Genomic DNA, 16,849 nt, shown 5'->3' with positions numbered 1-16,849 from the left:
GGGGGATCAGCATGCAGCCATCTGTTAGATCGGGGCAGTGGCGATAGGAAAACTTCTCTGCCTGGACCAGCAGTGACCTCTTGTGGGTGGCGGGGCTGCCTGGGTGTCAGCAGCCAGTTCTCTGTTGTAATGAATGCAAAGGTGGGGAAGGGAGTTTGGATTTTCTTGTCTGGGTGTTGGAAACGCACAGCTATACCTGGTGTCAGTCTCTTGCCGTGCTGAAGCTGTGATGTGGTGGTGTCTGAATGGTTGGGGAGCAATTCAGACTCTTCTCTCCCCTTGGTGAACCCAGAGCTGGCTTCCGAGCCCACCAGAGGAGCAGGAAGGAATGAGAGCAGGACTTGTGTGCAGGTACCTTTTCCATGACATCTCCTTGTTTCTGCCAAAAGCTGTCTCACTGCTCTGGCACAAAATTGAGAGTTATGAAGTACTATGCCAGCATCGTGGTTGTGATATGCAAGAAGGGCTGGGGGGTCTCAGCCCCTAGTAATCACTTAAAAACCCTGAGGCATAAAACAGGTTCCCAGTTAATAGAGGACTATGCCTCAGCCCAGCTTCCTGGCCAGCTGCAAAGGCAAAGTTAAAACAAAAACTAAAATCTTGTTGAAGCCTTTTTTGCAAATGTCAGTACACTACGTCTTGGTTAGTGGAAGTGAATTTGTCGTTACAGCTCAATTGATGTTTTATAAGATGCGGGGGGCAGCCTGTGTGTCAGAAAGCTTTCTAAGTAGCTAAAAAAAAAAAAAAAGGAATTGTCCTTCCACCAAGTAGCAGATTACTTCACCACCCTGTGACTTTGACTTCTCCCTGCTGTGAGCTACACACAATACTTTCTTAGAATTGTCGTGTATTTTTAGGCAGTTTGCAAATCTTTCTGTTCTCTGGACAGCTGCGGATTCCCTGAGACTGACAGGCAGACAGCTGCACCGCTGCCCTGCGATTAAAGGTAACGACACCAAGATTACAGGAATGCCACAGAGATGCTGGCGGTGGATGGATGCCTTGCACATGCAGAAGTCAAAAAATAGAAGGTAGTGAAAGTCTTGAAGTTATCTGCCTTTTATTACTCGGTTATGCAGCATTATCTCTGCATGCCCTGCTGCTGAATGATGACTTGTGTGTGCAAATTAACCATACTCCTATTTTCGGGAAGCAGGAAGAGATCCTGTGCCTGTCCTATTACTTTCTGATTGCCAAGGGCAAAATATATCTCTGTAAAACTGGACAACACCAAAATTTGCAGCTCTACTAACTTGTGGTTGCAAGTCAGGTGTTCCCTGCTATCCAATTCTAAACGAGTTTAAGTCAGGCCATAAGCTGTGGAAATAAATTGTCTTGCAAGGCTTCAGAATTGAGCTGTATTGTAGAGCTACATCAGTCACACACACACCCTCCCTCCCTCCCAAAAAGCAACTTTCAGGATCCAGGGCTGGAGATGAAGTGGTTTGTCCGGATGTTTGTGCTAGGTGGGTGAGCCTGTCTCCTTTCTTTTGTGCTATAAAAGTGGGGGAAGGGAAACCAAGGAACAAGGAAGAAGCCAAGAACAGAAGAGCGAGCACTGGGAATGCAGTCTTGACCAAAAAAAAAATAATTTTTTTTTTTGGAAGGTCAGATGGTGGCTAAAGCAGGCCTGGAATAATGATTAGTTAGTGCTATTAGTGTCAGATTGTGTGCAGGGGAAACACAAGTTGCTGCAGCTTCCTTTTCCTATAAAGAACATACAGAAGGCATCAGGCTCCACAATAAACTTCTAAATGTACTTCTAAATGTAGAAGCCTGCTTGATGGAAGTTAACTCAGTGTCAAAGGTCAAAAAGGTACGTAGAAAGATCTTGTTTCTAAACGGTGACTTTTAACACAGGGCAAATGACAGATGCATCAAGGTGACCAAGAAGTATGCCAAGCCTGTATATTGCAGGAGAATCAGCAAATTGAATTTTAAAATGTGCTGAAATTCCATCCAGTAACTTCTTGGAAAGTGCTGGTGTGGCTTGTACTTGGATGTGGATCTGGGGCAGAAGGGATGGGTTTGGACAGCACAGCAGAAGCAGCTTCGAGATGGTTTGCAGTAAAATAGTAATAGTGGGAAAAAAATAGAGTTAAGTACTGGTTATCCTGAAAAACTTGGTTGTAAACCAGTGTGGTCTTAGTGTAAGGTGGCAAAAATACGTGATTTAAAATGTTGAGGACCCCCTTCTCCATTTGGAAGATGGGGATGTAAAACTGAAACAGCGTTGTGGCAAAAAGCACTGTGCAAATAGAAGACGTTTCTGTTAGAAATGGGGTTTCTGGGGTGTGTTGGATGGCTTCAGGTTCCTAGGAGAAGGTGAGGTGCGGGATAAGGCACCTGGTTTTGTGGGTCAGATAAACCTTGCTAAAATCTGAGCTCAGCTGGCATCCTCTGTTGCTCCTGCTGGGGGAAGGATTAAGCTGTTTTAGGGAATGAGACACCTGAACCAACAACAAACTCCACTGGAAACTGAGCACATCAGTACCAGACTCAAAGCTGAGAGATACGAGTTACCTGCGGGGAAGCCAAGGAAGTATCAGCAAAGCGAACAAGGACACAGCTTATTAACGACAGAAATATGAGATGTGCTTAACGTGGTAGTGAACCCCATTTTAGTGCCTGCTTAGGGGTGTCTGCCTTGCAGGTCCACAAGGTACGGTGTGAGTCGAGGGTGTTGTGGAGCGAAGAAAAGGTAAAGATGGGGAAAGCAAAAGGGGTCGGGGGGTTCCCGCTGAGTTTGGGGGGCTCTGCCTGGGCTGCGGGCAAGCTGCGCTTGCTGTTTGCAGAGGAAAGGAAGCAAGCATGGCTTCGGGACGACAGTTTAAAATAAAAAAAAAATATTTAGAGAAAATAAATTGAAGGGCATCGAGCCGGCCCTTCCCCTTCCCTGCCGGCAGCTGTGCGCCTCTCCCTGCGAGCAGAGCCGGCTGCGGGCTGGGGGGGCGCCGCCGGGGTGTCCGGGGCGGGGCGGCGGCAGCGGGGCTGCGGAGGGAGCTCCGCCGCTCCCGGCCCTTCCCTTCCCTTCTTTTCCCATCCCTTCCCTTCCCCTCCGACCCTTCGCCGGCTGGGTGTTCGCCTGGCTCCCCGCAATGCCCCGGCCGCTGCCCCCCACGGAACTGTACGCGGCGGAGCGGGCGGTGGTGCTGGCCTCCTGCCTGCTGTCCTGCCTGGGCTCCAGCCTCCTGCTCTGCACCCACGCCCTGTGGCCGGAGCTGCGGACGCGTCCCAGGCAGCTCCTGCTCTACCTCTCCTTGGCCGACCTCCTCTCAGCCCTCTCCTACTTCTACGGGGTGCTGCAGGACTTCGACAGGACGTCGTGGGACTGCGTGCTGCAGGGCGCCCTGTCCACCTTCTCCAACACCAGCTCCTTCTTCTGGACCATGGCCATTGCCCTCTACCTCTACCTCACCATCGTGAGGGGCTCGTCCACGGGGGCCGGCTTGCTCTGCTGCTTCCACGCGGTGAGGTGGGTGCTGCCGGCCACCCCCGGCGAGGCGCGGAGCCCGTGGGTGCCCCGCGTGCAGCACGCTGCGCTCACGGTGCCCGCTCGCTCCTTGGGGATGCCGTGCCCTTCTCGAGTTCCTTGTGACCAGGGGTTTTGCTGCTTTGGGACTAACCAGCCTTGCTTGTTTTCCCCCCCCCCCGCCGCGCCCTTGAGAAGAAATAGAGACGTGGAAAAGTTAAAACAGATTGCTTAAGTTGCAAAAAAAAATGTGCCGGTGACTCAAAATCGTGGCTTCTCCCCCTCCGCAGCCTGCTCTGATATCCTAGCAATAATAACCCGAAACTTGTGTTTGCACTCCCTGCCTGCTGCTGCCCAAGCTCCCGCGTTTGGGATCCGTTTCCCGGATTTCCCGTGTCAGTCGGGTCTGTTTGTCCTACACTTTCTTAGCAGGTTGCTGTAACCCAGCGCTCCTAGGGGAACCCAGACCACAAGTGAGGAGGCTGCGAGAAAAGCGCTCTGAAGGTTGTTTTGGCATGTTTGATTGAAAGCAAGACAAAGCAGCCCACAGTGTAGCTCGATGTCTTGGTTGCTGTTGGTTAGTGAGCTGATTTTCCACATCATGTTTAGTAAAAGCCTTCATTATGCAATTTGAGCTTGTGTGATCATGTGCTACCTCCACACCGAGCAAAACAGTGATCCCTTAGTGCTCTGGGCTGCCAGGCTTTTGCACTAAATTATATGAGGAATGATTTCTTAAAAAAAAAAAAAAAAAAAAAAAAAGCATCAGGGCAAGCAAAGGAATGGTTTTTATTTGGTCTGTTTCTCAGTGAAATATTTGTCACCTCTTATTGTCAACAGCGTGACTTGGGAGATGATTGAATTAGAGCTAAGTGAAGATGGGGCAGTGAAAGACATTAAGGTTAAGAGGGAATCAGGGAGGACAGGAATCCTGCCCCATCTCTTTTAATTGCTGCTTGATGGCCAGGTAGGTCTGCCTGCGAGCAAGCCTGAGGCGCCTGCACATGTGGCTGGCTGCACCAGCACTGGGTGCAGGAGATGAAGTGAAATGCAATGAGACAGGAGGCAGCTTGTTTTCTTTTTTTCCTTTCAGTTGAGGATGATGTTGCTCTGGGTGACTTGTGGAGAAGAGGAATTGCTGGTGAAGAGCTGCATGGGGCTGAGGGAACAGAGACAAGGAGCCTGACTTCTTCACGGGCATGCTGTTTGCATCAGGCTGCGTCAAAGAGCTGCTGCAAACCTGCCCCACTTGTAATTTCCCTGTCTGCTAATTGCTCTGAGCGTGAGCTTGGTCTGTACTTAAACATCTCTGCCTGGTTTAATGCTGCTCAGCCTCATCAGATACAGGGTGCAGAAGGAAGCTCAGCGAACTGCTGCTGGCCCTAATCTGTGCGCTCCTTCACAGCAGTCAAATCCCGAGAGCACTGTGGCGTTGCGAGAGAGGAAGGGAGTGTTCAAACTCAACTTCCTCCGGGTGAATTTGCTAGGTTTATTTTCAGGGCTCTGCAGTCAAAATCAAATGCGATCTTCTGCTCTAGGTGTTGCTCAGCTCTGCTTGCCCTGTTTAAAGGGCAGTGTAGATAGCTTTCATCTAAGTCCTATTTCCAGGTTCTGCTTCATAAGTGGTGACTCCCATTCTGTGCTCAAAGCATCTTCTTGCTTTACAACCTGTGTGCAAAGCAGGGAGAACAAGTGAGGACCTGTCCTCTGCCCAGCCCCTCCTGACACATCCTCCTTCCCTGCATTTCTGTTGCTACCTGAGAACTCCATCATAAGCACAAGTTCTGGACCTTGTGCTTGGCAGGGGCTCCCCCCTCAACACTTTTCAGTGCTTCAGAGTCCTGGCTGTCTGCTGTGCTTTGGCCAGAAAAATCTTGTGCCATACATGTAGGAATTTTTGCAACTAGTATGGAAAGATTCCAGTGTGTGCGTTAGCTGCAGGGGATGGGTGAGGGAGAGCAGCCAGGGGCAAAATAAAAGGAGGCAAAAGACAGGTAATGCTCTAAGGATTTAGAGATAAGTTTATGTGTTTTTGTCTAGGCAAGAACCTGGGGCTTCTTTTTTCTCCTTTTATCACTTCACAGGTTGCTGACGCGGTCATGCAGTGACTGCCATGCGAAGAGCTGTGCTGAGATGTGCGTCTGGCAGGGATGGAAGGCAGGACGGGGTTTGGTCGTGCACGAGTTTTCCAGCCCTCTCAAGCAGCTGCTCATCTGGGGCGAGTGTTTGTAGCAACGCATACTCCTTTAACATTGAGCATAACCAGAGACTCTGTTCCTTAGCTGAGCAGAGCTGGCTAAGCCTATGTTGGAAGTTACTACCTGGAATTTTGTTTTTAGGGAAATCAGGACATTGCAGGGGATGAAACCTGATGAACGGGTTTGTTCCTCATCAAGTTGAGTCATGGTAACACATGCACCTCTTTTAGAGCTAGACTGGGCAACTGCGGGCCCTGGTTTGTTTCTAAATGTTTGTTGAGCTCAGATGAGCTTTGAAAACAAGCTTGCAGCTAGCTTTGAAAATATTTGTAGTACTTGTAAGCTGCAAGTTCTGGCATTGGTAGTGTAAGTTTCCAGGCTACCTCACTTGTTCTGGGTTTCTAAATGTCAAGCATCATTTGGTCAGGCAATGGCTTCTTTGCTCTGAGAGCAGCTGATCCAAACTCAGGGCAAGAAGTGGGCCAGATCCCACCAAGGGATTGCTTCTTGCTTTGTATTTGATAGTGGTTGATGTTGACCTCTGAAGTGTTTGCATTTCACGAAAGGCTGTGCAGATGTTTATAAGCATATATATATATATGGAATATAAGCATATATATGGAATACTTGAGACCCTTTCATGTACTATTTATTGTATTGTACATCTGAGACTCAAGTACATCTGTACTGTCACGACTGTGCCAGTGATGCACTTCAGAACTGGACAGTCGAAGTCCCTAAGCCTTGCCTGTGAGGTGCAGGGATCTCTTGGATGTTGCTGTAGCTTTACCTCTCTGTTCAGAAAAGGCTGTAGGTCAGGCCAAGCCAAGGGAAACGACCTGGCTGCTGGTGTCTCAGCTTTTAAATTCTCTGGGAGGAATCTCTGTGTGGTACCAGCAGCTTGGTGCTTGGGTACTGCAGACTCAGTTAATGTTTGGGTAAGAAAATGCAGAAATTAAACTGGGAGTAGATTTGGTCTGGAGTTCTGCTTATGGCATGTGCTTGAAACTCTTTCAAGCTGGCTTGGATCTCCAGAAGCCTGATATTTCTCTTGAAGAGTAAAAATTCCAGTTCCCATCAGGAAGCACCTGCCGGTTGGCTTGTAGGATGGCTGCTTGTCTGACCTGTGCAGGCCAACAACTGCAAATCTTCCCTGCTTGCAGGAGCCAGTGGGGGAGGAAGCACCTGTCCAGAGTAAATCAAAGTAAGCAATCCGACCTCAGGCACACTGAGGACAAGAAAACCAGCACAGCATGAGTCCTTGCTCATGAGTCCTCATATAAATGCAGCGCTTGTGTTAATCTGGAGTGACGTGCTGGATTGGATAAATTTGTATTAATAGATTGCTGGGTGCTCTATTAGGGAAATAAGTACGGTTGTATCTGCCTGAGGGATGGGATTGCCTCCTTTTATCTCCTGCACTGATGGCATTTAGATCTGAGAGGCCCAACCTACATAATTACACTGTGGGGCTCAAAGGAAAATTTCTGCCTCTTCATGCTGTCTTGGATCCCTTTTATTCCAGTCTTCAAACTTGCTTTGGGTGTATATAATGTATTATTTTCTGGCTCTTCTAGATAAGTATGAAGCATTGGTATTTTCCAGTCCTTGGTAATCTGTTCTCTAGGGGTTCTTAAAAAATAATTTAATCATGAGTCTCAGTTCTCCTTTCCCCTTTTCTAAAACATTTTCAAATAAGCTGGAACTGATGAAGTTCCTTGAAATGTCTGATTATTTTCTAGATTCTTTCCAATTTCACTTTGGGTTTGTAATCCTTTGTGCTTAATGTTAGTTGTGATAACCTTCTGATCGCAATACACTCTTTCTGTGAAAACTGAAGCATAAATTAAGCTCCTGATGTGTGGCAGTCTTCTTCCCCATTCTTTCCTTTATTGGTTAGGTACTTGAAGATTTCTTTTTTTTTTAGTCCCTTGCTAGTGAGCTGTTACTTCATACTGTAGCCTCTCCTTGTGTGGCTGTATGTCCTCACACTGTTCTTTTATATTTATAACTAGTAATTTGACCCAGTTTGATCTTCTCGTATCATTCTCTTTCAGTTTCAGGTCACTGTGGAGATCATTATTTAGGCAAATTAGTTTCTTAATACATTTCCTTTGTCCTGGTGCTGGACTCATTTGTGCTTATGTCCTTTAATATGGTTCCTTAAGGAAGGGCCAGTTCTCCTGAGTGCTTATCCTTACCTTAGTGGTCAGTTCTTCCAGGCATTGAAATGTGAACCTGTGAGCCTAGAATCCTTGTTCTTGGGCCACTTCACCATTTTTACCAGAATAAGAAGGCTTTGAGAGGCGTAGTAGGAATTTTCATGGTGGTGGTTATGCCTGGTGTGTGTTCAGAAGGCTCTGATAACAGCACAAGGAGGACTCCCTGCAGCAGAACTGCCCTTAAACACCACCACCAGCTTGGGTTAGCACTAGCCATTCTGAACAGAAGAGGGCAACAGGATGTTCCAAGTAAAAAAGCTGAAAATTTGACTCCAAATTTCTTATACCCTTCCATTTACATTCGTTTTGTGTATGTGTAACTGATGTTAGGAGCATGATCCTGTCCAAGTTCTCTGCAGCTCCTCCAGGCCACCAGCAATATAAGTATGAATCAGGAAGGTGATGAGACCGGTACAGTAGCAGCTTTGTTTTCTTTGCATCTGGAGAGAGCAGGGCGTTCACGCTGGAAACTCAATCTCAGCTCTCTGAGGCATTTGACATTTTTAGAGGAACTGTCCCTTGTAAGCTTCCTCAGAAACATTTTCTGAGGGTGAATGTGGGAAGGGCAGGTGATGTGTTTAGCTCCAGTGTTTCAGCCACAGAGTGACGTGTGAGCTGTACATTGTGGGCTGGGGCAGCTCTGTGAAGTCCTGGGTATTCACAGCCAACGGGAAGGGGCTGGGTGTTTTTACATCTGGGTTGGGGGAATCTTTCAGTTCTTGCTCATGGCTTTTTGTGGGCAGCCCGAGCTGCTGAGCGACTTAGTCCACGTGTGTCACCGCAGTTATTTTTCTGCTAGGTGCTTCCCTATATATGCCTCTGCTGCAGGACAGAAGCTGAAGTCAAAACACAGCTCCAAATGATGTGAAACTGGCTCCTCTTTGCTACCCCAGTTTTAATGCTGTTACCACCAGTGCTTTTCCTTGGGAAGAAACTTTCCCTTGGTCCTTGAGAAATGACTCTTGCTCCCCAAATATTGACTACGTCTCCATCTAAACAACAAAAAAAGCAAACCACCACTACTACTAGCACCACCATCAACTGCAAAAACAGAAATGATGCAATGAAATTGTGGATTTCTTTGTGTCACCTGTGCAAAGTGTCACGTAGGAATCAGTGTGAGGGTTTGGCTGCGTGTGTTTTGAAAGCTGTGAACGGGCCAGCCTGCCCTCGAATGGCAGGTTCCTGCAGGATGGGCACGTTGTACTGTGCTGTGGCCTGCCAAATCCTGGACCTCTCCTGTTAGGTGTGCAGGCCAGGTTCCAGTTCTGTGCTCAGGTTGGCGTATCATTATCTGTCTGTCCTTTGTGTGTCCTCCAGGCCTGAGATCCCAAGTTCCTAGAGTGGATCCCTGGGAATTGAAGTGGGGTCTGCATGGGTTTGTGTTCCCCACTGGGTGCTGTCAGAGGCCTGCTTGTCACAGCCGCTTCCCTTAGGCCTGGTGCAGGAATGCTGGCATCCTGCAGGAGGAATTGGCATCCTGTGTAATGAAAGATCCCTTCATCTGTCACACGTTTCTCCCAGGGAGTTGGGGGGACTAAACTGAGCGTGTTCTCAGCTTAAACTTGCTTCTTTTGTTCTTTCCTCAGCTGGGGAGTCCCCCTTTGCATTACGGTTGCGGCTGTTGCTCTGAAGAAGATTGGCTACGATGCCTCCAATGTTTCTGTGGGCTGGTGCTGGGTCAACTTGGATGCAGAGGATCGGGTCTTGTGGATGCTGCTAACGGGGAAAGTTTGGGAGATCCTGGCCTATGTGACTTTGCCGGTGCTCTACATCCTCATCAAGAAGCACATTAACAGAGCGGTGAGTACTTTGCTGCTTTCAGATCACATTACAGGCTTGCTGTGTGATTGTATCCTCCCACTCTCTGAAGATTTCGCTGTGTATTAGCAGCTACACAGGCAGGAATTGCTTCATAAACTGCTGAAATACGTCCAACTGCTGGGAGAAGCAGTACCGCTGAGTCAGCAGCCCGTAGCATCATTGCACAATGACTTAGCACCAGAAGAATGTAAAAGCCTCTTGAAAACTTAAGGGGTTACGAGATGAAATGTGAGTCCTGCACTAGGAATTGAGACAGTGTGTGAAGGACAAAATTCAGCTTTTATCAGTCATCCATACAGTTCCGCTTGTACCAAGCCTGAATTTGGCCTCTGATCTGACTTACCTAACCACAGTCATTTTAGGATCGCTAATGACAGCTTGTGTCTGAGTCCCATTTGTACTTGCAGGCTTCAGAGGTTTCTTTGCTGCTGTTTATGGTGAACACAAAGAATCCAGACGTATTGGACAGTACTTGCATAATAGAAATGAAATCTAAGTTATGAGATTGGCAGAAAGAACAACACCTAGTTAGTTGTATTAGAAAAAGAAATCCGGATAAATGTCCTTCTGGAAAGTGTTGCCATGCGCACCTGCTTGCTGTGGTGAAGCTATGGCAGTAGTAGTAGTGGATAAACACAACTCTGGTGAGGGCAGGGTTTCCCCAGATGAGCTGGAAAAACAGCACAGTCCGTACAAGTCCCAAGGGACCCGGGGAAGGGAAGCCGGGAAGGGTTTGCTCGTGCCTGTCACCACTACGGACACAAGGCAGACAGGACTCAATGTTCCAGCAGCTGTTGAAGATAGCTACGTGACTGCCTGGAAAGCTGATCGCCCTCCTGCTCTGCCAGGGACACGTGGCTGCTCTGCTCTCCCGTCCTGCTGAGAGCCACTCGATGCTCGTAGCAGGGTCAGAGGAGCAGCACGTGGGGCTGGGTGCATGCGAGGGTCTTTCTAAATGAGAGCTGAGGAGTCAGGGCTGGGAGTACCAGAGCACAGGAAGACACTGCATGAAAGCTGTGTGTGCTCAGTAGCCCTGATGGCAGGAGAAATAGTTTTCAGCAGGTCAGCTGTCCTGAGTTTTAATCTCTTCACCTATATTGCCATCCTGGTATTCATGATCATGCTGTCCCCACAGGTGCTCCATGGGTTGTGGTGACCTGCTCTCCCCCATCCAGGATGCTGCGTCCATCCAGCAGCTTCCAGCATGGAAAGGTCCCGGGGCCTTGTACCTCCAACTGCCCTTATCCAGGGCATAGATCCCAGAAACTTTTTTCTGCCTGTAGTGTTACAGAGGCTTGCCGGCTTGTTAAACCTATGGAAGCCCGTTGTTAACAGTATACTGTCAGAAATCAAGCACCAGGTCCCTCTCAGGGACTGCTGGAGGCTGGTGGGATTGCTGGATCTGTAAAAGTGCCCAGCCAGGCACCGGGAGAGCAGGTTCCTGCAGCAGTGATTTGTTTGTCTGACCCAGCTATGTAGGGCATAATAAAGCTCTAAGAAGGGCTGGATCTCCTTTATTTGCAACTCCTTGGCTTTAGCAGGAATGTTTGCAATAGTGAGGGCAGAATGTGTCTCAAGACCAGTGCTGTGTAACTGTGTCCATCAACTGCCCACAGGATGCAAAAACTGGGTTGGCTTTGGAAAGAATCCCTAGAGCTCAATGTCCGGAGTGTGTAGCCTTTTTGTTCACATTTTTGTCTCTCCTCCATCTCCATGGAAGCACGCAGCGCTCTCAGAGTATCGCCCCATTCTCTCAAGAACACCGCTTCAGCCCCGGACTTCCATAGCAGATAAAAAGCTGATTCTCATCCCTGTCATCTTCATCATCCTCCGCATCTGGAGCACTGTGCGATTCATTCTGACACTCTGCAACTCCCCTGTAGTGCAAAACTCAGTCCTGGTTGTCCTGCATGTAAGTATTGGCCAGGCAGTGCGTTAGAAGGAAGGTCTGGAAGGGAGATGGAGCCTTGTTGCTCTCAACATCACTTTCTGTGCCAGGATGCAGCTCAGGCTGGCACAACACATGCGCCTTGCAAGAGCATCAGCTCCCTGGGATGCTCAGCAGTGCTGTTCCAGCATCATCTAGCGGACACTGAAAATAACTGCAGTGGGAGTGCTGGCTATAGGCAAGCTGCTTGTAGGAGAAGCTGGGTGCCTGTCCTGGAGCAGGGTCAGCCTGCTCCACACCCAGACCAGGCTGCAGGAGTGGCACAACAGCAGCCTGTGCCGTTTTGGGGTGTGAGACTGTTTTTTCCTCTGTTTTCCTCACTTAGGTGGGAGTTGCTGACAGCACTAGAGCTGGTCTGACTTGACGTTTGCTGGTTTGGGTGTGGGGGTGTTGGTACAAACAGCACTGGTTAATTCCTTTCTTGCCCCCTTGCAGGGGATCGGTAACACGTTCCAAGGAGGTGCCAACTGCATTATGTTTGTCCTCTGTACGCGCGTGGTCCGGGCTCGGCTGCTTTCCTCTCTGTGCTGTTGCCGCTATGATGACTCGGGTTGGCCTTCACCAAGGTCAAGCAGCAACCGGCAGTGCCCAGACCCCGCTGAGAGCGAGAACGTGCCAGACCCTGAGCGGACGAAACCTCTGCTTTCCAGCACCTGAGCCTGCGCTGCCCACGGCTCTGCACTGACTTCATCTCTCTGGGTAAACTGCCTGGCTTCGTGACCCACTGCCAGAACTGGGGAGCTGCAGCTGGGGAGGGCTGGGGTGGAAGGGCTCCCCTGTGGGGTAGGGTTCTGCTCCTGCTGCGTGCATTCCCTGTCTGACTGCAGGGATGACATGTACATCTCTTCGGTACTGCACAGTTCAGATGCATTTAGTGCCCAAAGTGTTCCTCGTATCGTAATGCAGCCCCTGCTGCCATTTATCACAACAGGCGCCTGGGGGTTGGTGACTCATGCAGGTTTATGTAGGAAATCTGCAGGAGCCCAAGCGTAGCATCAGTTCTTTGTGGCTTCAGGTACAAGGTTTGACACTGGATGATGTACCTGATTTCATCTGTGTGCCTTGATTCCTTGGGCTTGACTTAATGAGTGATAATTGCAGAACATGCAGGAGTTTTGGATTTAATCCATGCAGGAGCCCCTGGGGCTGGGGCTCTGTGTGGGCTTCTGCCTGAGGCAGATTCTGATAGCGCTCTTGTGTAGCTAAAGGTAGTCCAAGCCCAGCTGTCCTGGCAGCTTAGGTAAATGTAAATGTGCTGGGAACTGCAGTCTCTCCAGGAAGGGTATGAAGCCCCGTGTCCTCCCACAGTTGTGCTTAGCCTGCAGGCCATGCTGAGTGAAAGGGCCAAGCCTGGAAGGCAGCGAGCTGCTCTGGGGCGCGGGCTGCAGCAGGGGCTGAACAGCTTGGAGAGGAGGCTTAGGGGGATGTACTGCAGGTCTTTGTACCTCTCTCACGTACTTCTGGTTTGGTCCTCCCAGACCACAAAGCCTGAAGGGGAAAAAAAAAAAAAAGGGCAGATTTTTTTAAATCAATAAACAATTCTTTTTAATCTGTATAACAAGCTTTTGCAGAAAGAGGAGAAGGCTCAGGAATTGCTTGGGGAGAGAGGGCAGCTGTCAGGTTCCCACTGCTCCAGGCACCCAGCTGTTCCAAACCTGCTCATACTACTTTAATTTTAGTCACCTTAACAACACGCAGAACAAACTGCATGGTACGGTGACCTCATGGGACTAGGCAGAGGCAAGTCCTCTTAATGCCAAGTCTTCACTTCAGGGAATAACTTTATTAAGATATTAATACATCTAAGCCCTCTTGTACAAGAGCTGTGTAGGCTTGGGAAGGTGGAGTCCTCAAGGGCTCATTAACCCATTTCATGGGGCTGGAAAGGGGCTCAGTTCTTTAGCATCCCCAGAGCCTTTGAAGGATAGATGCAAGCATCTTTTATCTCTGGTATAGATGACTTCAAGAAGTTTTGCCTGCTTTCAGAAGTTGTTTTTTTTTTTCTCTTTTAAAACTTCTAACAGCTAAGTAGCAACCTTGGTAGCTCAACCTTGTGTTAACCCCATGTGGCTTTAAAAGAGGAGCTATATTAAAAACTGTTCTTGCAGAAAGGCAGGATAGTAAATCTTAAATGTTACAAGACTTAGAATTGTGCTGTGTTCATTTTTTTAGAGCCAGCCCTGAAGAGACAGTAGAATTGTCACCAACTTGGCTAAAGGAGCAGGGGAAAGCAAAGCAAACAAAATCAAAATAGACTCCTTATTCTCAATTTCCCTTTTTCCATAACAGCAGAGTGCTGAGAAACGCTTTTGGAACAATGTGCAGCTTTACAGAATAACATTCCTTGTTCCTTGGGGTTCAGGGAAGCGTGCTGGTTCGTGAAGATCAGCTATTGGCAACAGCACCTGTGCTGATACAAGTGGAAAAATCTCTGATGACAGAAGCCTTCATGAAGGCAAGGCCAGGGAAGTAAAAACAGCCAACAGAGAAGTTCCTAGAATTGTCTTTGGTTTCTAACGCTGCAGCTGATCACAGCCTAAATAGAAGCAGGGATGGGATAATGGGAGAGGAAGGGTCTGTGACGGGCTGCAGAAATGTGTGGCTGCTCCTGGCAGGTCCCCTTCAGTCTCTGGCATGAAGTGCAGGAGCACAGTGCTCCCTGCAGCATCAGCTGTCTGTGAAGATGTCTGAAGTCTTCCCTGTCAGGCATGTGCTGGAGCAGTTGGATTCTGAGCCTGTTTTCCCCCCATGCCTCTTTTCAGCTTCTGCAGGGTGATGCCCCCTGCAGCTCAGGCTTCAGCAGGCCTCTTGTCCTGTCCCAGAGCAAGTCCGTGCGCCCTGGTGCAGGAAGAGGGGACGGTTTGGGATTTTAACTGTGCTTCATGTTGTGCAGGTGCAGGATCATCCCAGAGTCCCACAGAGGGAGCTAAAGGCTGGGGAGAAGCACCGCTGCAGTGGCCGAGGAAAATGAAGATGTCCCAGTCCTGGGCGTGCAGATCCCAGCTGCGGTGGTCATGAACTTTGCTCAGGACCTTCTGGAAGATACTGTTTGGCTGCACTCCAGCCTCCTGGGTTTCTTCCCTCCTTCTCCTCTCCTTCCACCATAAATTTTAAAATTGTTTGGGGTTTTGCTTTTCTGTCTGACAGGGCAAAGATGTTGTTGTGAGTTCTGGGGTCAACAAATACGGGGATAGGGAAACTTTAGTAGCTGCTGGATAGGACTGTCCTGGGCATGGGTTTCAGTCCTGAGGTGTGAGGCCTCCCGGGGAGCTCTGGCCTGGCTCCCGTTCTTCACTTGAATACGGACAACAGTGTGCAGACACACTTGTTTGGTGGCGATGGATGGTTCCTCTTCACGTTTTATTCCTCCTTGGTGGTCAGGGGTCATCATCACCATCAGGGTGCGTGGTGGCTGCATGCTTATTGCCTCCTGGGGATATCTCAACTCCGCAGACTCCTGGTGCTGAGGGGCACCTGGGCTCACCAGCCCGGCCTTCAGCAAGGGCGGCCCTCACCGTCCACAGGAGGGTGCCTGGCACGTGCTGGCCTCGTGCTGGCCTCCAGCCAGCCTCTGCCAAAGCACAGCCCACGGCCTGCCCCTGTCCTGGGAGTGTTTGTCCCGGGAGTGTTGTATCAGGGCTGGGGAGGGGACAGTTTGTTGGTTGGAGATACTGTGTTAATTTATTTACAGCTCCTCACTTGCTTGTGTTTTTTTAATATTTTCTCCGACTTCTACAAAATAAAGTTCAGTTTCTTTACCGAGATGTTGTTCAAGCATGTTGTGATGGGCCCATTGGCGCCTTGAAGAATTTGGATGGGGAACTGTTGCGAGGTCAGTTTTCAGGTTTCTTGTGTGTCTGGCGTAAAGACTGGCCAAGGCATGTGCCAGAAGACAAATCTCTTCTACTGATACGTAGATTAGTATCTCTTCCTATCATTTTATATATATAGAAATGTAAACTTTTGATGAGTTTGAGCAAATCTGTTCACCGGTTTGCATTATTATGTCCAGTTCTCCCTGGCCCATTGCTATGATCTGTGAAAAGAACAGTGTGTGGGGCTTGTTTCTCATAGGTTCTGTTGACCTTATGGACTGTGGTGCCTCAGCTGTGTGAGATTACAAATGTTACCTAATCATGAGATTACCAATTGAATTTTCTCCAGATGAGGCCACGCTGTAAGGTAGGTGGTACTAATGCTGGGCAGAGCTGGAGCTTTCCCAGGACTTGCCCAAATAGAGAAAATTCAAGTCTTTATGGAAAAAATGGGCAGGGTGACAACAGAGTAGTGCTGTGTAAGATGCCGTGCATTCACAGCTGTGAATGAACTTTACTCAGATTAAAACTTTGGCCATTTTATAGGGCTAGAAGCAGCCGGGGCCCTGGAGCAAGGAGTGGTGCTGGCCCATGGCTATATTCAGAACTGATTGAGCAACAGTGTCTGTTACTGATTGCACAAGGCTTCCCATGTGAGATATCTGCTTTTCTGTGGCTTATAACTGTGCCCCGTATTTAAGTGGTTGATCCTAAAATGTCCTCTGCTGGAGGCCAGCTGCACCGCAGGCAAGGAAATGAGCCTGGATGCTGCAGAGAGCAAGCAGAGGGAAAGGTGTTTGTTCTGCAGTGTTAGAAGTGACTGAAAGCCCCTTGAGGTATTTTGGTTGCTCTGTCAGGGGGGTTTGCATCAGTGCCCTGCCTTGTGTCTGCATTACAAGCCTTTGAAAAAAAAGTTATCTTGTATGTCAAGGGTTGTCTTTTAGTTTATCCTATATACTACAATGTCTTTTTTGCCCCTTGGAGCTCCTGTGCTCAGTGTGCTCCAGTGCATGGAGCTGGGGTTGTGGCAGAATGAAGGGCAGGAGCTGTGTGCTGGCTTCCAGCAACCATCCTGGGGGGTCTTTGAAGCTCACAGAGGTTCGAAGGATATCAAGATGGAAGGAGCTGTGGGGAGGGTGTTGGCTGCCTGTTATGGACTGTAAGAGGGGAGCCAGAGGAGGGGAAGAAAGAAAAGTTGGGGCTGCAAAGAGCAGAGCTTGTTAGACCGACAGAGCTGAAGGGCAACCAGGCAGGAAAGATGAAAGTGACTTGAGGTGGTTGGAAGGGGAGGACAAAAAGCTCTTAACAAAATGTTAAGACTAACTGGTTAGAAAAGAACTAGCCTGCAATGAACCCTCAGAGTGGAGGAG

General features: G+C 48.9%; 1 protein-coding gene across 2 annotated transcripts; it reads left to right on the top strand.

Annotated features, from left to right (window-relative positions):
- Positions 1-1,602: 1,602 nt before the first annotated feature.
- GPR157 (G protein-coupled receptor 157) lies at positions 1,603-15,426 on the top strand. Of its 2 annotated transcripts, XM_035557410.2 has the most exons (7): positions 1,603-1,816; positions 2,654-2,701; positions 3,309-3,475; positions 9,482-9,695; positions 11,437-11,628; positions 12,100-12,363; positions 14,558-15,426. In XM_035557410.2, the coding sequence occupies exons 1-6, from the start codon at positions 1,784-1,786 to the stop codon at positions 12,319-12,321; spliced, it is 876 nt and encodes a 291-aa protein (XP_035413303.1). In that variant the 5' UTR covers positions 1,603-1,783; the 3' UTR covers positions 12,322-12,363; positions 14,558-15,426. The 2 variants fall into 2 exon arrangements, with proteins under 2 accessions (XP_035413303.1, XP_035413302.1); XM_035557409.1 differs by lacking the exons at positions 1,603-1,816; positions 2,654-2,701 and having other exon boundaries at positions 2,963-3,475.
- Positions 15,427-16,849: the final 1,423 nt, after the last annotated feature.

The sequence above is a fragment of the Cygnus atratus genome, chromosome 21 (genome assembly GCF_013377495.2).
Source record: "Cygnus atratus isolate AKBS03 ecotype Queensland, Australia chromosome 21, CAtr_DNAZoo_HiC_assembly, whole genome shotgun sequence".
In the NCBI taxonomy this organism is placed as follows: domain Eukaryota; kingdom Metazoa; phylum Chordata; class Aves; order Anseriformes; family Anatidae; genus Cygnus; species Cygnus atratus.
Note: the sequence above shows the minus strand (reverse complement) of the source record. Positions and strands in the feature narration are given on the sequence as shown.